Source organism: Urocitellus parryii, chromosome 4 (genome assembly GCF_045843805.1).
Source record: "Urocitellus parryii isolate mUroPar1 chromosome 4, mUroPar1.hap1, whole genome shotgun sequence".
Classification (NCBI taxonomy): domain Eukaryota; kingdom Metazoa; phylum Chordata; class Mammalia; order Rodentia; family Sciuridae; genus Urocitellus; species Urocitellus parryii.
In genome coordinates this window covers 99092983-99116812 of record NC_135534.1, presented here as the reverse complement: position 1 = coordinate 99116812, position 23830 = coordinate 99092983, and the positions used below count along the sequence as shown (strand labels likewise).

Below are 23830 nucleotides of genomic sequence, written 5' to 3'. Positions count from 1 at the left end.
TTGCAGCAACTCAGGAGGTTGAGGCAGGAGGACCACAGGCCAGCCTCAGCAACTTAGTGAGGCCGTAGTCAACTTAGTAAGACCCTGTCTCAAAACTGAAAAAAAGGGCGGGGTATGTAGCTCAGTGATAAAGAGCCCCAGGGTTCAATCCCCAATATCAAAAAGGAAAAAAAAAAGGCAAGTGCGGAGGGATGAATACCCAAATGCAAATTGTTAAGCCACTGATATTAGAAGAAAATGCAGTTTTGATTAAATTATTTCATTCATACTGTATGAAATGGTCTAACAGGCAGGACAAAACACTCTGCAGGGACAAACTGAAAAAAGTCAAATATAACTCACAGGAGCAACTTTAGTAGGCACAAAAGAGTCAATGTCCTTCTTGATAATTCTGCCATCTGGTCCCGTCCCTAGAAGAAATACATAAATATCACATATACGACAGCATGCCACTAGATCTCCAAGGAGATCAACATTGTCCTGAAGTGCAAGTTCCTAAGGGTTTGCTACCAAAAACACTCTATAGGGGTTGCAGTCCTTCAAGTTCTCCCTTAAAATATCAGCGTTTATTCATTATTCTTTTTACTTTTTATGTTTTTTCAGTACAGGGGGTTTAATCCAGAGACAGATGCGAGGCAAGTATTACTCCACTGAGCTATATCCCCAGGACTTTTTATTTTATTTTGAGATAGGGTCTCATTAAATTACCAAGCTGGCCTTGAACTTGTGATCTTCTTGCTTTAGCCTCCCCAAGTAGCTGGGATTAGACATATGCCAAATTTCTCTCTCTCTCTTTTTTTTTTCCTTCCGTACTAGGGATTGAACCCAGGGGGCTCTTAGCCACTGAGCCACATCCCCAACCCTTTTACATTTTTTATTTTGAGCCAGGGCCTCGCCTAGTTGCTGAGGCTGGCTTAGAACTTGCAATCCTCCTGCCTCAGTCTCCCAAGCCCCTGGGATTACAGGCATGTGCCACTGCACCTGGCCTATTTCTCTTTTAGATTTCCATCTAAATAAGCTGTGCTTTTTTTTTTTCCATCTTCTTTTAACTTGGGAAATACTGGCAAAAAAATAATGCTGAGCACAGTTTACACATCTGTAAGAAAAACTGTTCCCTACTTGTTAGCTAAATAAATAAAAAGAAAAAAATAACAAACAAAAAATTCTCAACCTGAAATAGAATCTCACTTTACTTCATAAAGAATTCTCTCTACAGGGTTGACAGATATGTGAGTAATTGTCTGGACAAATTTTCACCCCCCAATAGCATGAATTTTAATTTTAATTATCTCATCTTGAGGACTATTCATTCCTTAGGTGGTCTCAGACATTCACAGCTTTCTCACAGTAGCCAAAGCTACTGATTAGAGACAAAGAATCGGGTACAATGCCACATATGAGGAAGGACCTCTCCAAGTACTCTCCATAGATTTAAGAGATTTAGTATTATTTTTATTTAATTTCCCCCCTCCTCCAATCTGTAACAGCATACATTTAATGTTAGACCCAAGGACATAATCCTGACCTTTAATTTTGATAGATTCAGACTTTAGTTATTATAATACCTTTTATACTGGCCCACTTCTAGAAAAAATTTGGTCAAATTGATTCATCTTCCCCCATGGCAGACTTTTAAAAGGACTCTCATTGTGTGTAGTTCTTCCCAATTCCTTTCCTTCAATATAAAAACTGAGTTGGCTAGGACTGTGTTTATCCTCACCAGGAGCTCTAGAACAGAGGTGTCAGCATCCCTATTAGATTATCTTCCTTTATAAAAGATAGAAACCATAACCTCCCCTTATAACCAAAGCTGAGCTAGACACTGAGATGTGCAGCCCCACCAGGGAAGAAACCTGTAGCATCACCTGCCTTATTCCAAGCTTCAGCCACCTATGAGAACTTCCTAACCAATAGTAATTAACTGAAACCTTTTACCCTTCTTTGCCTCTCTGCCTAAGAAGACATAGCAGACACTCATGAGGCAAAATGACATAAAGGGAAGAACAGTGAACAAGCAGTAAAGTATGGAGGGTTCTTATCTAACATAAACTAGACAGATGACTATAGTTACATAGTCTCATCTAGTCCTCATTTTCACGTGTAGGTCAGAGATTATAATATCAATCCCCGCTCACAGGAAAGTTGTGAAGACAAAATGGGATAGGGATGTAAAAAGTTCTGTGCACCAAAGAAATATAAAATATTATATGGGCAGCCTTGAGTCTAATCAAACTCTGAACCAAGGTTTAGGGTTCAACATAGTTTTTCCCTAACTAATTATATTTTGGTCAAATTTGCAAAACAATCTATTGATTTACTCAACTTTTCCCTTAGTTTTTCCTTAATTGGGCTTATTTTTTTTTCTTTCTCACATAATGCTGCTCAGAGTCGGGATGTGGATTAAGTATCCTTGCTACTCCTCCTAGCTAATTCTAAAACTTTCTATCTCCTCAAAAACCTCAACCCCTTTTGAAGTTCATGTCATCTGGTTATACAGCCTATTATTCTTCATGTCTGTCTCATCTACCAATACATAACCATTCCCATTTACTCAGATTAATTGCATCTTAACACACTGTCCTCTTGGGAACCACAATCCACTCAAAACCCAGATTTCTAAGACACTCAGCTCCAATTTTTCCCTCCCACCCACAAGAACACCCCCAACCTCTAAGGTAAAATCCTAGACTATATTATTACTAGTACTTAAACTAGTACTAGTAATTCTAGATATCTCTGAATCTAGAATTCAAGCAACCATCTTACTAATGCCATCACTGTGATATAATAAAAAATATATTTGATCTTTGTTCTAGGTTCCTGGAATGGACCTCCTGAAACCTTTGGAATTTCCTGAGTGGAAAGTGTCTTCTATTACTCATAATGAGTCCCTTCATACCACACCAGAGTTTTTGCTAAGGAAGTGCCTTAGGTTGGGCTCTTAGATAGCTACTAGGATCGGAGTAGTCAGCCAGAAAGACCAAACACATGACTGAGGGTAATTAACTTTCAATCCCCTTTCCCTTCTCTCTCCCCATCTCCTTCTTCCTCTGCTGCCCCACTTCCTGGGAGAGAAGGAAGATTGGAGACTGAGTTCAATGACAAAATGGCAAACGGTTTAGTCAATCATGTCTTTGTAATGACATGTCTATGAAAATAAATATTTTTCCTCCAGTACTGGGAACTGACAAAACGTCTACCACTGAGCTATATACCCAACACTGAAAATAAAAATTCTTTAACAGTGATATTCAGAGAGCTTCCAGGTTAGTAAACATATCCATGTGCTGTGAGGATGGCATGCCAGAGAAGGCATGGAAGTTCTGTGTACCCCTCCCCACTATACCTTGCCCTATGCATCTCTTCCATTTGGCTGTTTCTGAGCTATATCCTTTATAACAAATCAATAGTAGTAAGTAGTGTTTACTTGAGTTCTGTGAGTTGTTCTAGCAAATCACCAAACCTGAGAAGAGGTTCTTGGGGATTCCTGATTACTAACTAATGATTAAGACATAAAGATGACACCCAGGCCTGGCAACTGAAAGTAACTGAAGTAAAGGGTGTCTTACAGGACTGAGCCCTGTGGATTCATGCCAAATCTAGGTAGCTAATGTCAAAATTGGACTGAATTCCTGGACACCCAGCTGGCATCAGAGAATTGAAGGATATGGGGATACCAAGCATTTGGAGTCAGAAAACACACAATAACTGATACTGATACTGATACTCTGAGCTCACTTAGCCCAGACCACACCCTTCCCCCAATGAAAAAATAATCACTTCTGCCTCATCAAGATACCACTCCACTGATTCCTTTACTCTCATTATCCATGACCTCCCTCTGGTCTTCACTTTCCTCCTAACCCAGTTTACATTCTATGGATTATTCTTATAATCCTCCTTTGCAAAACCCTAAGTCTATTTATCTTTCTCAGTGTCAACACTGAGCAACTTAATGTTGCTATATAGAAATACAAACACAAACAGAAACACAAACCTAAAACAGATACACAAAACTGCCCAGAAATGCAATCATTTCCTTTAAATTCACCTTTCTGATCTCTGAGGCTACTACTTTCTAATTGCTCTAACCACAAAAATTTCCTCACTCATTAACCAGCTAATATCTTCATTTCACATTTATTTATCAAAGAGCAGTGACCAAAAAGGAACTCTTGTCATCTTTTACCACCAAACTGATAAAGCCATTCTATATTTTCTCTCCTATGAAAATAGATAAAAATGTTCTTAATTTCTATAAAGGCCAATTACATTCCTTCTTCTTTTTTTTTTAATGTGGTGTTGGGGATCAAACCTAGTGCCTCACGCATACTAGACAAGTGCTCTACCACTGAACCACAGCCACAGCCCTTTCGAATTCCTTCTTAAGAACTTTGTTCCTTGTGAAACCATCCTGCTCATAATCCCCTTCTATGTCATCCACTGATCCTTTTCTATTAGGCCACTGATTCTCAAGGAGAGCAATTTAGCTCCCCAGGGAATCCCTGATAATGTCTTACGACATTTCTGTTTGTCCTAAATAGAGATTGGAACTACCACCTTACTAGATTGAGGCCAAGAACATTACATCATATAATGTACAGGTCACAACCCACATACAACAAAAAATTATCTGGTCAAAAAAATCAATAGTGCCACTACTGAGGAACTCCATACTAGATTCATTCTAACACTTATCTTCAAAAGCCCTCCCTACATATATTTTACTTTATTATTATTTTCTTTTACTTTTTTGTTTTTTCAGGATTGAGTGTAGAATCCAGGAATGCTTTTCCATTGAGCTACATCCCTAGCCCTTCTTATTTTTATTTTCAGATAGGGTCTTGTGAAGTTGCCCAGGCTGGCCTCAAACTTACGCTCCTCCTGCCTCAGCCTCCTAAATTGCTGAGATTACAGGCACTTGCCACCATGCCCAGCAAAAACCCTCTTAGGTCCACATCCATCTAAAGCTATCATTATTCCTATGCCTTTCTTCATAGCAAGCTTTTTTTTTTTCCCCCTTTTCAGTACCAGGGATTAAACTAAGGGGCACTTACTATCTCTAGCTGTTTTTTGTATTTTATTTAGAGACAGGGTCTCACTGAGTTGCTTAGGGCTTCACTAAGTTGCTGAGGCTGGCTTTAAACTCCTGATCCTCCTATCTGAACCTCTTGAACTGCTGGGATAGAAGGCGTGAGCAACAACAGCTAGACTTCTTGAATGAGTTGTCCACAATCCTCTCTCCATTTCACGTCTACTTCTTGACTTATTCAGATAGGTTTCCACTCAATCATTCTTCTGAAATTACTGTTGTCCTCTACAAAATCCTTGATTGAGTTCTGTTGATTCCAGGTAAAAAATGTGTCTTAAAGTTGTTCATTTCTTTTTATTTTCACCACCCTTGTCTAAGCTACCATCATTAGCTCCAGCCATCTAAACAGATAACTTGGCTTTCATTTAATCCATTTCTTCAAAGCAACCAAAATATTCTCTTAAAAAACATAAATCATTTTATTTCACTTCCTTGCTTATGTCTTTCAATGACTTCCTATTATACTTTAAATGAAATTTCAACTCTTGATCAAGATCTATAAGACTCATAATAATCTCATCTCTGTGCTTCTTCCCCAACTCATTCATCTTCTACCACTATACCAGACCCACTGCTCCCTATGTTCCATTACATTCTTCGAACACGTCAAGCTCTTTTCCATTTTAGATTGTATACTGCTGGTCTCTCTGCCCCAAATGATCTTTCCTCTGTACTTCACATGCTTGGCCCAAAGCTGACTCCTCATCTTTCAATCAGATCAAATGTCACTTCATCCAAAAGATCTTCTCTAACCACCATGTCTAAAAGTAGTCATGACCGTTCATATATTTATCCTGTCACTAGTGTATCACTCAGCTTATTTCTTTCTTAACACTGAAATCATCATTTAATAAAATATATTACTGTAATAGCTAATACCTAAATATTCTTTCTCTGCACAGGCATTTATTTACTCATGTAATCCTCACAACAAATCAGGTATTATTTTTATACACAAATGAAGAGAATGAGACACAAAGTTCACATGGCTAGTACTAAAAGAGCTAACATTTAAACTCAAGCAATCAAGCTCCAGAGCCCACACTTCATGCACATAACATAATTTGATCATTCTCATTCTCCAGAACCTTCCCTTTCCCTCTTCTCCTCCCTCCCTCTGATCAGAGCCCACTCTTAATTACTAAGCTATAGATCTCCTTTCTGTTCACTTTTTTTTTTTTTTTTTTTTGGTACCAGGGATTGAACCCAGGGCCACTTAAGCACTAAGCCACATCTCCAGCCCTTTTTATTTTTTGAGTCAAGGTCTTAATAAGTTGCTTAGGGCCTCCTAAATTGCTGAGGCTGGCTTTGTACTTGTGATCCTCCTGCCTAAGCCTCCCAAGCTGCTGGGATAATAGGCAGGTGCCACTGCACCCAGCTTATTTCTTTACTGTCGACCATGCAGGCAAATGAAACTAAAATCTTATGAACAAGGATCTGATGTATATAGAACTTGGTGAATATTTGCTTAAATAATAATAAATGAACAACCTAACTGCCTGCATAGTAAAAATGATGGGATTTTCCCTTCTTATCTCATTAGTTAGTGTTGCCAACTATCTTATGAATGGTCTTTCTTAACTTGTTTAAATTTTTCAGATATAAATAATAATCTAGTCCCTCTTCTGTCTTCAAAATTTATTCCCACTAACACTGCTATCTTGACTCTAATCATATATACGAAAGGAATGGCAACATACAAGTGAAATAGCATAAGACGGACAAAAAAAAAAAAAAAAAGAGTCTGCCAATATTATAAGAATCCTGTGAAGTCCAAACAATTTATAACTTTCTATCCTTGTATCTTGGGATTGGCTTGACTTTTAACTACAAAATAGTAGTTTGCAGGCAGATGATAACCAGCACTGAGTGCCCACAGCTGGGCAACTGGGAAACCAGCCATATTTTTCCTCGGTAATTATGGCAACATAAGGTGGTGGGAAAAAAACAGACTTCAGAGATATAACAAATCCAGATTCAAATTGCAACTTCATTATGTAACAAATAGGAATATTCCTTAAGATTCTGTTCTTACCCAAAAAAATGGTTAATTCTTACTTTAGAAACTGTTGTTCAAATTAAATGTGGTACATTAAATGACCAACACATAGCATTAACCATCAAACCAGGTTCCAAGAATACTAATTCCCCTCCTTTTCCAAGTAAGTATTTAAATCACATTATATTAAACTAGCTTAAGTTTATCCAAGAATACAAGAATTTATGTGCCAGGTAATAGTAACAATATGAATGACAACAAATACATATTGAGTACTTACATGCTAGATACTTTTCTAAGCACTTCACCTTTATAACACATTTAATTCTCATCATTCTCTATATACATTACTATCTTAAATTCATCTAAAGACATAGATAAGCTAAGTAGTCATTCACCTAAAGATGAAAACATAGTAAACAATAAAAAGCTAAGATTCCAAACCCAAGTGATTTATCACTGTGCTACATCCCCAGCCATTTTTGTTTTTTATTTTGAGACAGGGTCTTGCTAAATTGCTTAGGGTCTTGCTGAGTCGCTGGGGCTAGCCTTGCCTTAGCCTCCTGAGTCACTGGGATTACAGGCATGCACCACCCCACAGCTGGCTAAGCTGTATGTTTACTTTGGGGAAAAAAAGATGAATAAAGCTTTTGCCCTTGCCCTTAGGGAGCTTTAATTCAGTTTCATACGAATTTTATTATTTTAAGTCATTTAAAATCATCCCTACTTCATGTTTTGTTTTGTTACATTCAGTAAACCTAGCACTAATAAAAATATCTTCTTATTACAAAACCAGGTCCTAAAACCCAACTTTGCTAAGCAAAAATGTGTATTTTCACTAACAATTAAGCAGTTCCCATGAAGGTAGGGCAATTTTTAAAAGGTATCTAAATTCTTCAGGAAGATCCTAAGAAGACTAAATAAAACATAACAATGTTTCCCTACTCTGTGGAGACAATAAAGAGATATTTTCCTCCCTCATCATCCTATTATATACAGTTGTATGCACTGGTTTCAAAGAGGAAATTCAACTATATTTTAACTTTACAACTCCATGCCATAGACAGAATCTTACCTTTTACTTGTGTAAGGTCAATTCCTTTTTCTGTTGCCAACTTCTTTGCAAGAGGGCTAACAAATACCCTTCCCTTTGGTCCAGCAGGAGCAGCTGGAAAGGTGGCTGAGGGTGTAGGAGATAAAGGTGCAGGAGTTGGAGGAACAGGGGCCACCTTTGAAAAAAGTTTCAAATTATTAATTAATCACGCAAAGATTGGTCTGAAAGATTTAAGTGTATATTTTATGAATAAATTAAAAGGTATTTTAATTAAATAACATGCATCCTTTTCCCCAAAGATCTTTCTTTCTGCTTAACCAACACAGTGTAACAATAGGAACAGCAAAAACAATCTTTTATGACAAAGACAGAACAAAGTCAAGTTATCTTAGGAAAACATGGAGAGGTACTGAATTTAATACTGCTGACCACTATATAATATCCTTACAGCCTCTCTTCACTTCAATCACTTGCCATTTCTTTATACTGATTAAGTACATCACCAACATAGCTTTTGTCTTTATTTAATCAAATTTCAAAATACAAAATTATGCTAGAATGTTCCAAGTTGAAAAGTATCTAAAAAAATTAACTAACACTGCTACTTTCTAGCTCCCTGTGAATGAAGGACACACAGAAATCAAATTTTCTCCTACAGTAATGTGCACCTAGTCTGAACTCACATGATTCTAGCATCTGCAGAAGCTTCATTGTGTTATCTATCTATACTTTGAGTTCACAAAAGTTCATGTTATAGATGTATACTATACAATACATTGTATATGGTAATATACCAAATTCTATGCAAAACAAGTATGCTTGTCAAGCTTCCAGTGCATTACAAATATATATTGACCTACTATAAAATGTAAATACCTAAAAGGATAAGAAATGTCAGGCATCATATAGTAAATGTGACTATGTCACCTCCACATTTTTCTCAGCAGGACTCAAGACAGCAGTGGGAAAAAAGCTAGAATGCTCAAACTACTGACCATTAAAAGCATGGCACAGTGCCAACTAACCCTACAAATGTTAACAAACTATCCCCTTCCCCATTCATATAATCTTGGAGCTCAAAGGAACCTAGGACATCATCTAATCACATCCCTTTAATTTATTCTTTAACAGGATAAATGTTCCCTTGATTCTGGAGCCATACCTACCGGAGGTGGGGTAGGTGGTGGTGCTTGTGGTTTTAAATCAGTTACTTCAGTTGGCCTATAATCAGCAAATGCTGCGATATCTGACTCTTTTTCTACGATGATACAAAGTGGGGTTCCCAGCGGGACATCTCTTGTGCCTTCAGGAACCAGGATTTTTGCCAGATAACCTTCTTCCTGTACTTCAAAACCTTAAATAGAAAGAAAAAAATTATGGTAATTAAAAGACTCTACTATTAATACAAACTCACAGTAGAGTTTTAAGTACAGGCTTTTTTCATTCTAACTAGTTACATAGCCTTTTTATAAGCTATTTAACCTGGACCTCAGTTTCTTTATAAAATGGGCAAAATTATATTACAGTCATCATTGGATTTAACTATTTATAGGTCAAAATTTTATACTGTTCCTGAGTTAAGTCTATGATAATTGCATCTATACTGAAGATGTATATAGACTTTTTTCTCTTGTCATTATTCCCTAAACAATATAATGTAACAACTACTTACTTAGTTTTTACTGTATTAGGTATTAGAAGCAACCTAGAAATTAGTTAAAGTATATAGGAAGGGTCAGGGAATAGCTCAGTAGCAGAGGTCTTGCCTAGTATGCACAAGTCCCTAGGTTCAATCCCCAGCACATCAAAAAGAAAAACCAAAAAAACAAATATATGGCAAATATGAGAGAATGCATATAAATTCTATGCAAATATTATGCCATTTTATATAAGAGACTTAATTATCTGCAGGTTGGGGGGGGGCAATTCCCTGCCCCCCTCCAGATACCAAGGGATGACTATACCTACTTCAGGTATTTTAATGAATTTAAATGAATATTTCTTAAGAACTTAGAAACAATACCTGGTACAAATACAGCTGACCCTCCAAATCCACAGGACTAAAATCATTTGAAAAAAATAATGCATCTGAGCTTAACATGTACAGATTTTTATTCTGGAACCAATTCCCTGTGGATTCTGAGGAGCAACTGTATCTGCTAAATAAAACTATCAGAGATTAGAGAAAATAATTAGTTCTCAAAGTTATTAAAAATATCTCCAAGGGCAGATCCCATGCAGACTTACAAGACTTCAAGATAGTGTCAGCTGTACAAATAAAAATCACAGCCACATGGATGTCAAATTAAAAAACATCCCAGATGAACAGTGATGTTCAAGTTCAATTCTAAAAGTTTCCTTGGGGCTTTTCAAAGAGGTTATATTTAGTGTTATACTAAATATTTCAATGTGAAAAAATGCAACATTATTGGAATGTCTACGGTGTTGACAACTTATATTTTATTCAGCTACTGCTTTTCTTATAAGAAACCAAAAATTAGAGTTGCAAAAGTAAAACTAAAAGAAGCCACTGGAGAAGATAAATAAGTTTTGACTCGTAGATAAATAACCATCTTCCCCCCAAAAACACCCATTTATGGAGAACTATAATTTACAAAAGAAAAAGAACTGTTCTGGTAGAGTAGGGGAGGGAAATGGGGCATTGTAGGGTCCTACTCTTTAATTCTCCTTTGCCAAGATGCCAGTGAGTAACGATGGGGTTTAAGAGAATACAATCTGCCAAGCCTATTGCAGAAGATGCCTAGGATCTTCTACTACATCTCTGTAGAACAGACAGGCTCCCTTTATTGACGACTGGAGAAAAGGGCAAGAAATTCATAATACCTACAAATATCCTAAATATTATCACAAATATAAGATTATCTATATGCATTTTATTTCTGAGCATAAAAACAAATCAAAAAAGGGGGAAACATGGAAATGTACTATTGGAACAGATTAATATGCATGTCATTTTCAAACTATGAAAACAATCTAAACCCTGGTTTTCAGCTTTCCCTTGAAGCCATCTTAAATATTTTTATATTTTCCTGCCTTGGGAGTGATTTTCTCCTCTTCTGTTTTTTTGCCCAGTTTAGACAATGGCAGTTATGATATAGCTTTTCAGTAACATAAAAATAAGGCTAAGAAGCAAACTCTAGCCTAAGAATAATCTGAGTTGACATTCTTCTTGATTCAATGAATGTGATATGTACCTGACAAATTTGACCATATACATTTTTGTTATAAAACTCTTGTCCCAGGAAATGAATCCTAAAAATTGTAAAATTTTCACATCATCATTCACTTGTGACAAGAAAGAATGACAATCCTCTTGCTCACTAGAAAACTTAGTGCCTCAACCATTAAGAGCTGAAGAAATCTCACCTATAGTGGCCTTGTCAGTCTCTATTTCTGCCAATAAGTCTCCTTCACTTAGCTTCTCACCCACTTTTTTTTCCCATCTCTGAACTGTACCCATTGTCATTGTAGGAGAAAGGGCAGGAAGAAGTACCTGTAGAAGTAAATACATAATACTGCTTAATATTAAGAAGCATTGGACACAAAACACTCAGGCAACCTTATACAGTTTCAGGGAGTGATAGTGACTTTGAGAGTCCAAACAGTCATCACATCGAAAGCTCAGTGCCTCAAGAGCTTTCCACCAGTTAAATACTCCTTCAGATCATCTTAAGCGTTAAAGCGTATTAGCCATACGCAGACACACCATTCAAAGTTCAAAGTAACAGGTAAATGGGAAGAATTTTTTTTCCAGATAGTCAATTTCCCCAATAAATATCTAATCATAGAGCATCTTTTCATCTTTCTATGACATTTAGATTAAGATAGAATTTTGGAGAGGATAAGATTGTGGCTCAGAGGTAGCATGCGTGAGGTTCTCGGTCCTATCTTTAGCACCACATAAAAATAAAATAAACGTATTGTGTCCACTTACAACTAAAAAATAAATAAATAAATAAAAGATAGAATTTTTTTGCCAGGTATGGTGGTGCAAGCCTGAAATCACAGCCACTCAGGAGACTGAATAAGAGGATCACAAGTTCCAGGCCAGCTTGGGCAACTTAGTGAGATCCTGTCTCAAAATAAAAGATAAAAAGGACTGGAGATGCAGTCAGTGGTAGAGTATTTGCACAGTATTTATAAGGCTCTGCACCACACACAAAAAAAAAGATGGAAGGTATTTTTTTTTTACAAACTGATCTGGTCCGAACTCCTCTGCTAAAATTTTACTGTGCTCCATACATCTTTTCACCCAAAGAAAACCACATTTGTCCCAAACTTCCTAGACATAAGATTTACAAAACCAGTAAGAACTATTCTTTGGAGATTATAGTTAATAAAAATGTACATTGATTCAATTTCACCATTCACAATGTATACATATTTCAAAACATTATAATTATAAATTCAAAGAATTTATGTCCATTTAAATTAATTCTTTAAACTAAAAATTTTTTAAAACTGTAGGTCTTTATTTTATTTTGGGTTTTTCTTTGTGGGAGGGTGCTAGGGATTAAACAAGGGCTTCATGAATGCTAAACAGTGCTCTACTGCTGAGCTACACTCCCAGTTCCTCAAAAACTGTTCTTATAATAGTCCTTTCCACACCAACAAAATGGAAACATCTGAATTAAAAATTAAAAATACCTCTGGTTGGTCTTGAGTTGGAAGGAGACACAAAAATTAAAGAACCTGGCAGGGGGCTGGGGTGGTAGCTCAGCAATAGAGAGCTTGCCTAGCACAGGTGAGGTCTTGGTTTCCATTCTCAGCACCACATAAAATAATTAATTAATTAATTAACAATATTGTATCCAACTACAACTAAAAAAAATATATTAAAAAAAAAAAGAACCTGGCAGTTATTAACCATCTCTGGTCACTTTGAGGAAAAACACTGCAGAGGATATTGTTTGGCTTCCTGGACTGGCTGTTGCAAATTATGGGTTAGAGTTCTCTTTATGTGTATATTACTCCTTATATATATTTTATTTGTTTTTAATGTGTTGCTGTAGAATGAACCCAGGGCCTTGTGCATGCTAAACACATGCTTTACCACCAAGCTATATCTGTAGCCCCTTTGCCATTTGAGTTGGTATATAGTCAATCTCCCAAAAATCATATAAGAGCACATAGCGGAATATCTTCAGATTTGGCAAAGGATTCTTAGATTTGACACCAAAATACAAGCAAGCAAAGAAAAATTTAGATAATATGCCTTTCATCAAAATAAAAATGGTCTTGGATCTTTGTACCTTTAGTGGACCTTCTGTAAAAATTAATTAATTAAAAATTGGTTTCTTATTTTTATAGTTTGCGTGCACACTGAATGTGGATGGTTATTCAGTCCATCAGTTATAATGGACTTCATCTGCTGTCTTCTTAGGCTTTTGTATCTAATTAGCAATACTGAATAGTCCGATGTTGAGGGGAAAGTAATTTCAATCAAAGATGTCTCCAGAAGGGGGGAAAAAGTAAAACAAGACTGAAAATTCTTTAAAAATGCTTTGTTTGTTCAAAATTTGCCATCTTCATCTGTTTTTTAAAAATGACTGGAGCTGGGCTTGGTGGTGCATGCCTGTAATTCCAGTGGCTCAGGAAGTTGAAGCAGGAGGATCAGAGCCATCCTCGGACTGAGACCCTGTAGCTAATATAAAAAAGAGCCGGAGATGTGGCTCAGGGGTTAAGCACCCCTGGGTTCAATCAAAAAAAACCAAAGACTAGAGCCGATAATCTCAATAATTAAGGCACAACCCAACACTTATACATTTGCATACAAAGCCGCAGACATAAAATGGATAGAAATGAGGTCTTATGTAATGAGATAGAATCTGTTGAACAGGATGATATAACTGTGTGAATTGTAAGACCAGGTAAAATTTCATCATAAGTGATTGTTACTAATAGTCCTTTAAGTGGAACATTACTTCCAATGAAGAAAATGATTCTTAAACAAAATTTTCAAGAAAAAATAAGTTAAAGCAAGTTCAGATATTAATCCTTTAGAAAAAGGATAACTAGTTTTTTATCCAATTTCAACATTAAAAATATACAAATATACACAGGACTACTCTAATATAAACTGATTTAATTTCTTAGAAAGTGACTTAGTACAATCAACAGTGACTGCATTTATAGCTTTCAGTTTTGTTGCAGTGCTATTCTATGTGTTTACTGCACACTTACTCTTTATTGTCATTTATGAATACTACAGAAGTACTTCACCTATTCAGCAAAAGTAGACCAACACATGTCAAAGGAAAACACTCTTAGGCAGGAGTTCAGGGACACCAAGGTGGCAGAGGCAGCGTATAAAAGAAGGATGCGCTGGAGGACAACACAGGGAGGTGAGTTATGTCTCCGTTGACATTACCATGCCAACTCCTGCCATGGGTTCAGTATTTTAAAATGACCAATGGAGTAAACTGAGCAGTATTCTAATTAGGTTTTCTAAAATAACTAACGGGGAAAATTGAAAATATTCTAACCAGGTCTCATAAGGTGACCAGTAAGATCTTCCATCAGGTCCATATAGGGAAGAAAATGCCTCACAGTTCATCTGCTGTCTTCTTAGACTTTTAAATAAAACACTAATTTCCAGACATTGAGGCCTTGAAGCTCTCTCTTACTAGGCTCACTCTGCTCTACCTTACAGAGTGCTACTTCCATCTTCACCTTCAATAAATCTATACTTCACCTGTTACTTGTGTGTCTTGCTCAGTTCTTTGTTGGGGACACCAAGGACCTGGAACCCAACTGGACACCCTGACAATAACAACACCAACTGAGGACTTTCAACAGATGGCACTCCATTTGTACAGGGAGTAAACATAAGTAAAATCACCTTCAAAATCGGGAACATAATGTTTTATGGGTTTTTGGCAGGGGGGAGTACCAAGGATTGAACTCAGGGGAATTCAACCACTGAACCACATCCCCAGCCCTATTTTTTATTTTATTTAGAGAGAGGGTCTCACTAAGTTGCTCAGTGCCTTGCTGTCGCTGAGGCTGGCTTTGAACTTGAGATCCTCCTGCCTCAGCTTCCTGAGCCATTGGGATTACAAGCATGCACCTTGACACTCAGCTCTTTTTGTGTTCCCCCCTCCCCCTTAGGGCTTTATGGTTATGCATAGTAGCTGGGTTTATCCCAACAAACACACTCATGCATGGAAATCTATTTCAATTCATGAGCCCTCGATTTCCTTCCTGTCCTCCCCACCCTGCTCCCCTTTTCCTCTGCTAGTCCACTAGACTTCCTTTTAATCATCTATTAACTTGTATTTGATTGGTTCCTTATGTAATTTTATTCTTCCCTCCCCCTTTCCTTTATTTTACTCTAGCTTCCACATATGAGAAAAAAAATTCAACCTTTGAGTTCTTGAGTTTGACTAATTTCACTCAGAATGATAATCTCCCTTTCCACCCATTTACTGGCAAATGCCATAATTACATTCTTTTTATTGATTGAGTTGACTGATTGTGCGAGTGTGTATATATATCACAATTAAAAAAAAATTTGTAGTTGTAGATAGACAGCATGCCTTCATTTTATTTGTTTCCTTTTATATGGTGCTAAGGATCAAACCCATTGTTTCACATGTGCCAGGCAAGTGCTCTGCCACTGAGCTACAACCCCAGGCATATATCACAATTTCTTAATCCATTCATCTATCCATAGGCTTCTGGTTTGATTCCATAATTTAGTTATTGTGAATAAACACTGATGCGGCTATGTCGCTGTAGTTTGCCAATTTTAGGTCTTTTGGGAAAATACTCTGGAATGGGATATCTGGGTCATATGGTGGTTCCATCCCTAGTTTTAGAGGAATCTCCACACTGCTTTCTAGAGTAGCTGTACTAGTCCACAGTTCCACCGACAATGTATAATTGTGGAACATAATGTTCTTGAGTAAGAATTACCAAGCATTATACTGTGTAATACACCAAGGCTGAGTGGAGAAAGGTTAAAAGAATTGTCTAAGTTACATGCCTGGAAATAACAACTAAGATCAAAGGTTATCAATTTTCAGGGTTAAATCTCCATATACTCACAAATGACAAAACCTAACCATATTTAATGCCAGTTTCCAGTATATGATAGCCATCTATGAAAAATATATAGATATTAAATCATTTAGAGCAAATACTCAGCTGATCCTCACCTGCATATGAGTGGGATATGAACTACCAGGAGCCTGAGCAGAAGGCGTGGGTGGAGATGCAGCAGCAGTAGCAGCAGCTGGAGTTGGTGCTGAGGCTGCTTGTGGGGTAGGAGCTGCTGAGGAATCCAAAGTATAATTTTTAAAGGCCTCAATATCTTCAGGTCTAAGGAAAAGAAAGAATGTGTAAATATAAAGGAGTTATAAAGTAAATTCAGCTCCCACAGAAGTCTTCAAAAGTCTCTACTAGGGGCTGGGAATATATATACAGCTCAGTTGGTAGAGTGCTTGCCTCACATGCACAAGGCCCTGGGTTCCATCCCCAGCACACCACACACACACACACACACACACACACACACACACACATACATGCTGAGGGCCATTGCCAAGTACGAATGACGCATCGAAATTTCCTTGCCAGCGTACCCCAAGTTAAATGGACTTGCCTTGGAAATTTGCTGTGACCTTGCATGTGTGTTTGAGAAAGGTGACCCTGCTCAAGGACCAGGTGGATCCAGGACTAGGGTGTATCCTGCAGGTTTTAGGAAGTATCCGGGTTTAAGATAATTTGGGTTTAAGGCCTTCCCGGTTTAAGACAATCTGGGTTTAGGGAAGTTCCAGGTTTAAGGTTATTCCTGCTGGGAATAGGGCGTTCCTGCTGCCTCAGGCACGCCGGATCCTTGAGTTCCCCTTGAGTTCTCGCTGAATTCAGAAAGCATTTGGGACGTGAATTTTGTGGCGGCAGAACGCGGATTTCCCCAGAACATGTGTAGAGGCGGGTGTGAGTTCGAGAATAAAGAATTGCTGTTTGTATCTACAAGGTGTGTGGTGGCTCGTGATCTTGCGCCCAGCTAAGACTGCACACACACACACACACACACACAGCCTTTACTTATTCTCAATTCTTAGTTAAAATATTCTGAAAAGCACTGAACTTTCACAAATTGTGAGGGTTCTACTTACTTTCCAACTGTGATACAAATAATGGCTCCAACTGGAACATCTCTAGTACCTTCAGCAACAAGGATCTTTGCCATGTAACACTCCTCCATGCTCTCAAATCCAACAGTGGCTTTATCAGTTTCAACCTTTTAACACAAAGCAGAAACTTAAGATTTGTACTTCCAGTACCCAGAACTGTCTAGAATTATACAGTTCAACAGTCATATGACAATAAAGCCATTATCATGGACTTGAAAGAAAGAATTCTTTTAAAATGCATTGAGTAAACAAAGAGCAGTATGGGCCAGGGCGGTGGTGCACACCTGTAATCCCAGCAACTCTGGAGGCTGAGGCAGGAGAATCTTGAGTTCAGAGCCAGCCTCAATAACTTAGCAAAGGCCTGAGCAACTCAGTGAAATTCTGTCTCTAAATAAAATACATAAAAAGGCTGGGGATGTGGCTCAGTGGTTAAGTGCCTCTGAGTTCAATCCTGGTACCAAAAAAGAAAAAAAAAAAAAAAGATCAGTTTAGCCAGCTGCTGACCGACCACTTATTTAACCAATTCTAATATCACGTTGTGGGGGGAAAAAATCTGTTTCTTAAGCAAAGGGTATATTATGCATCCATAAAGCTACAAAGCTGTTCAACATATCCAGCCCCTTCGAACTCATCTCCATATTTTAAAACTTACTTCTGCAATTAGATCGCCCTCATTGATTTTTTCTCCTTCTTTTTTCTCCCAACGGGCAATTGTGCCTGCCTGCATTGTGGGGGAAAGAGAAGGCAACGGAACCTGGAAGAGAAAAAGGAAAAGCATTAAATCAACAAGAGCTGCTTAATTCTCAGCCTCCTTTAAGGTTTCACTCAATTTAATTTCATGCAAAAAGTTTACTGAGTTCCATTACACACTGGGTCCTGGAGATAGAAAGGGAGTTCTTGCCTACCAGAAGTTTATTATTTCCAGTGGCAGGCTTCCTCCTCCACAGTCTAGTGGGTCTGACAAACCCCTAACCTCAGCAGATGTTTAACACACAGCCCCAGGCTTGGAACTCTCCTTTGAATGGAACAGACCCTAAGAAGGGCGTTCAAGAGCTGCAGCAAAGCTAGGTATTGGACAAGGCGCGATGACAGATACTGGGGAGGAGTTGGAAGATCACTGGGGCCTCTGGAGGTTCCCAAGGCCAAGAAGAGTGCCCTGAAGGGCAACCGGGTCCCAGGTTGAGAGCTTACCTTCTGATGCGGGGGGAGACTATAACTGCGGCGGCTAGACGAGCCCAGAAGTTGCAACAGTAAGCGGTTCCGCGGAGTGGCGCCAGAGTTGGGGCTCCAGCCGCCCAATGCCCGGACCCCGCCATACCTTGTGGTTGTGCTGTTGCAACGAGCGGGGCCAGACCGCCGGCTCACACACTGAGCTGCAGATCCCTCCCGGGAGGCCGTCCATCGAGCTCCGAGTCCCGTCCTTGGGGCTGCACTCTGGGCCCGTCTCGCACAGACGCGCCACATAATGCCACTGATTCCCCCCACACCCCAAAACCTATACGGTCTCCGGAGTGACCTCTCCTAGAGCAGCGCGGCTTTGCCGTCAGCCACTCTGCGCAGCCGCACGTTGTCGTAAAACCGGTTCGGAGAATTCACGCCGCCCCTCCGCAGTCCAGTGCGCCCCACCAACGCTCTTCCTCCGCCGGGACCTGGTCTGGGAGGCTCTAGGCCGGTGAGGCGACTACTTAGGACCCACCCGAATAGGCGTGTTTCAGCGAAGCTGCCGCTGGCGCCCAGTTTGGGAGGCCAAAGAATGGGAGAAGGGAGGAAGGTGACGGAGTTCTAAGAGAGGCATCCCAGAAGATAGAAAGGAGCACAGTCGTTGTGGGGTCGGGGCCTAAAAAGGCGGAGAGAGCCTGGCTAATAGTGGCGTTGTGAGAGATGCTGGGGGGAGGGGGGTGGCCTTGTTTTGACGAGGAGCTGGGTACGCGCCCGCAGAGTGGCCGGGCGATCGATGGGAGCCTTAGATCTGGGGGCAGCGGCTTGGAGTGTCGCTTCACGAGAATAAGGTGCCAGGAACCGCCTGCGGGGCTGTCCAAGGGTTCGGGAGATGTGCCCTTGGTTTCTGCAAGGCCCAAAGTGACCCGGCTTGGGGCCTCTCCCTGTGCGGGGTGTACTAGGTTACAAAGATTTAATTTCAGGTTTGTAGCCCCTCGGGACACGGCAGTACCAGGTTTTCCAGCCAGGTGGTGTGAAGGGCAGCCAGGCGGAAGGCACATTCCCACAGTCAAATGTACTCTAGTAGGATTAAACCTACTTCCTGTATGAAGATTTTAAAAAGTTTGCAAAACAGATTTGTGTTACCTCCTAATCACCACAGAATTCCTTTAAATAGCCAAAAAGCCTTGCTTTAAGGTGCAATCATGAGAAGTTTATTGTTAGTCTATTTTATGGTTGTGTGAACATCATAGAGTGCATTTAAACAAAGGTGGCTACAATGTCACTAGGCGATATAATCTTAAGGGCTCACCATAGTATATTTGGTAGATCATTAACCAAACACCGTTATGTGGCTTTTGAGTGTATTTCATGTCAAAACCAAACTATGCCAGTGGGGGCAGGAATCTTTGTACTGTTCTTCGCCATCTTCAGAGTTATAGTATATATAGTACCTGGTAAATAGTGGGTGCTAAATGCATTTTTTAATTAATGAACGAAGACTTATGTACACAATTTGTTAGGTACACCTCTATTGTACAGTTATTTCATAATTAGAAAACAGCTCATTATGTCTAAGCTGAAGATGACATTGGGAGGAAGTCCCCATTGTACACATGGTCAGTCAGGGAACACCAAGAACACAAGAAGAAATTGGGGGGAAATCAAAGTCTGAAAGCATTCAACTTCCCTGATAATTAATTTGGAATAATAACAAAGAAAGCCTCGTGAGACTATTTCGTACCTACTTAAATTGGGAATGTTTAAGCAGGCACAACTGCCCAACAATTTTATGTAGACATAACTGAGAAATAAAATTTCCAGATTAAATGAAAATGCATGTTTGAAATAATTAAAATTGAGTAATAATTTTGTAAAATTTTTACTTATGAGTAACAATTGGAAGAAGCAATGGAAGATTAATTAATGAAATGGCTTATACTGTAACTTAATAAGTGGTTATAAAAATGCCGAAACTATTTTTAATTGACTAAAATATCTTGCTACTTCCACTGCATTTTAAAGGTTGTATCTAAGCATTTTTTTATAAAGTATTAGGTGATCTGCAGTTTTACTGTTCACTTGAGTAGGCTTGCATAAACCTTGTTTTGTATTTTTCAACAATAGTTTGCATTTTGAATGTACTTTGATTTCAGTGTAGCTAAATTGTAAGAGAGCACAGCTTAAATAGTCCAGGGGTGGCAAGCTGATCCTAGAATTAGGAATTTGATTAATGGAATTTTGTTTTCAAGTCCTAAAAGAACAAGCCTGGAGTTGCCTAAACAGATTGGATAAAGAAAATTGAAAACTAAAAGACTCAAAAAGTCCTAAATAGAATGGAAATATCACTGATACAAAGTAGGTAGATGGAAAGAGATGTTAGTTGGTACTGAAATATTTTGAATTGTTTTGAACATATTTAACAGTAACATAATGATGGGATAGCCAATTAATAGTTAAAAGTATGTACTCAGGCCAGGCATAGTGGGGTGGCCCATGCCTCTAATCCCTGTAACTCAAAAGGCTGAAGCAGGATTGCAAGTTTGAGGCCAGCTCAGCAATTTAGTGAGGCCCTAAGCAACTTACTGAGACCCTACCTCAAAATAAAAAATAAAAAGGGCTGGAGATATGGCTCAGGGTTAAGACACCTGGATTCAATCATAAGTTACCCTCCTCCCCCCAAAAAAAGCCAAACAAAAACACTCAAGGCTAAAGGTTCAGATTTATCACACATTTAAACTGCAGTGCTAAATAGAGCCTACTTAAATTTTGAAGCTTTCAGATTGATTTGAAAATTCTAGTTCTAGTGCTGACCTGTAGTCTGCCATTCACAAGATTCACACTTGAGCCCACCAAGAGGTGGAAACTAGCCCAGGTAAGACAGTGAGACTTTATCTGAAAATGATAAGTAAATACACATTTTTGGCTGGAGGGGTGTAGTTTAGTGGAATAGCATATAGTGTTCTGGGTTCATTTCTCAGCACCAAAAAAGAAAAAGAAATCTCTGAATCTTTCCTTAGTGTTTGTATTTGCAAATTACAAATTTGTCTCTGAGGCTTTTATTTTTACATTTATGGGCTGAGGATGTTGCTTAGTAGTAAAGCACTTGCCCAGCATATGTGAGGCCCTTAGTTTGATTCTCAGTACCACCCAAAATAAATAAATAAATGTATTTGTGTATTTACATATAATTTCAAAAGAAGAGCAAAATTACATAATCCTCTGATCATAATAACCTATTTTGTGCTTAATTAGAAATACCAGTAGTAAACTATCTGTAGCAATAAAGTAATCTTCATCTCTACTCTCCAGATAATGAGTAAACATGCTACCAGGGAGAACACTTGAGGAAATCTGCCTTCACTAAATGTAATGGCTTTATGATTAATCTCAGTCAATAAATGAAAATGATTGATGGGATTTTGTTTGCAAACTCCATTTTATTCTCTCTCTGTGTGTGTTTTAATTGACAAATCTGGTACAGGCAGTTAAAACTGGTTATTAATAATTAGAAGCTGCTGGTATAACATAGTTTTCATGAAAACACTGTAAAATGGAGAATACACAATAATAATCTCTTTGAAAGCAATGGTTGCAAACGTCCACGTTTCTAAGAAAATATAATTTTACATATATATGCATTTTAAGCAAGCTATACCTCTTACATAAATTCAGACAATTGAAGGAGTGTGCAATCATAATACTTATTTAATGGAAAAAAATGAAAATAATTTTAATTATGAACAAATGCTTTTAAGTATAGTCCTCTTAGATTGGATGTAGAACAAAGATATTTTCCCTTACAACCATCTCAGTCAGAAAGAGCTGAAAAATTCATAAGTAGGATTACCATTACCAAGTGTATTAAAACCAAATTCTTTAGGTACAAATTGTGAAGTGTTCTAATCCCAGCTAATTTAGGGAATGAACCAAGAACCAGTCTTCAGTTTTTAAATGACTTTTTTTAAAAGAACTGAGCTCTCAACTAGTTTTGTTTTTAACCAAACACGGTTTAGAAATTATGAACTCTATAAACATTCTAGTTCTTTACTTTTTCTCACAGAAAGAGAACTTTAGCATTAGTGGGATGGTCTATCCCAGTAGCAGTAGAGGACAACACTATACATAAGTCACAAGGACCCTAGAATGCCGCCAAATAGAAGTCTATTGAAATACAATGAATCAATGCCTATACCTGCTCAGAAGTTCCTCTCACTTTAGAAACCAGAATGATTACCACAACAATTCACACAGTTATGAAAGTGATGTCCTCCAGTAGGATGTTTAGTCATTATCCATGGTACATGAGCTAAAAGTTGGGAAGTTATCTTTTGTGTTCTCCCCTGAATTCAAATTACACTCTTTATGGAGGGATGAAGGCCATGTAGCTCCTTTTCAAAAAAGAGATAAAACACAAAAGTAGAGGACTGAAATTTTTCTGATTTAATTTTCCTGAAAAGTTAAAAATCCACATAATGGTAAGACTGTTCACTGAAAGAAAACAAAAACTGATTTAAGAGACAGACATTCAAGATAAATTTACTGTAAATACAGTAACAAACTTTTGGCCTGATAACCCTCATGCTGTCATAGAGCAAAACACTAAAATTCATGCAACAGAGAAACTGGTGACATAAGAACTTTTTCCAGACTTCTTGGGGGAGGAGGAAAAAAAACCTGAAAATATACTGTTTTCTTCTGTTTGCTTTCATAATGAATTATTACTGCTATGGCTGGCTTTCCCAAATTTTCCCAGTTATTTCTGACGAAAAAAAAAATCATTCTTTAATAGAAGACCAGGTAAACTTACTCAAAGACACCTGATGCCTTTTGAACTCTATCTGCTAGAAGAGTAATAAACTGGATTACACAGAACTACCTCCATAACTAAAATAGCAAGTAGAATCGGACAGGAATTAGTGGCCATTAGTGTAATTTTAATAAAATAAAGTTTGTTCTGAAACCACAGAGGTGTAAGAAGAGACTGTATAAAAGCTACTGGGTTCTCTAGAAAATGCAACACAGTATACAGAATGTGAGAGTATATAGAACTCACACTTGAGTTATAAAAATAGACATGGTTCTCAGACAAAAAGCAAATGAGTACAAAAGAATTCTCCAAACATGAACTATTTTTAAAAGACACATCTATATAAAACAAGATGTTATTTCAAGAGTTCCAAGAGTAGTCTGTTCAAGTGGCTGAAAAGGGGAGATGAATTGGACACAGACAGGTCAAGAACCCAGAACTGAGATCTGTCCTACTCTTCTATTTGGCAGTGTACATTGGTGGTCCAGACTGCTTTTGGAAGTTTGTGTGTGTGTGTGTGTGTGTGTGTGTGTATTTAATATACATATATATGTAT

The 23830-nt window shown here is 38.1% G+C and overlaps 1 protein-coding gene across 1 annotated transcript in view; it reads right to left on the bottom strand.

Annotated features, from left to right (window-relative positions):
• Positions 1–18857, bottom strand: part of Dlat (dihydrolipoamide S-acetyltransferase) — a 38262-nt gene extending 19405 nt beyond the window's left edge. The window contains exons 1-8 of the mRNA XM_077796908.1: positions 18498–18857; positions 17959–18060; positions 17289–17413; positions 16326–16488; positions 11533–11659; positions 9312–9499; positions 8167–8320; positions 343–410 (exon numbers count right to left, since the gene is read on the bottom strand). Of these exons, the coding sequence (XP_077653034.1) occupies positions 343–410; positions 8167–8320; positions 9312–9499; positions 11533–11659; positions 16326–16488; positions 17289–17413; positions 17959–18060; positions 18498–18770 (1200 nt within the window). The 5' untranslated portion in view covers positions 18771–18857. The remainder of the gene's footprint in view (positions 1–342; positions 411–8166; positions 8321–9311; positions 9500–11532; positions 11660–16325; positions 16489–17288; positions 17414–17958; positions 18061–18497) is intronic.
• Between the last annotated feature and the right edge of the window lie 4973 nt (positions 18858–23830).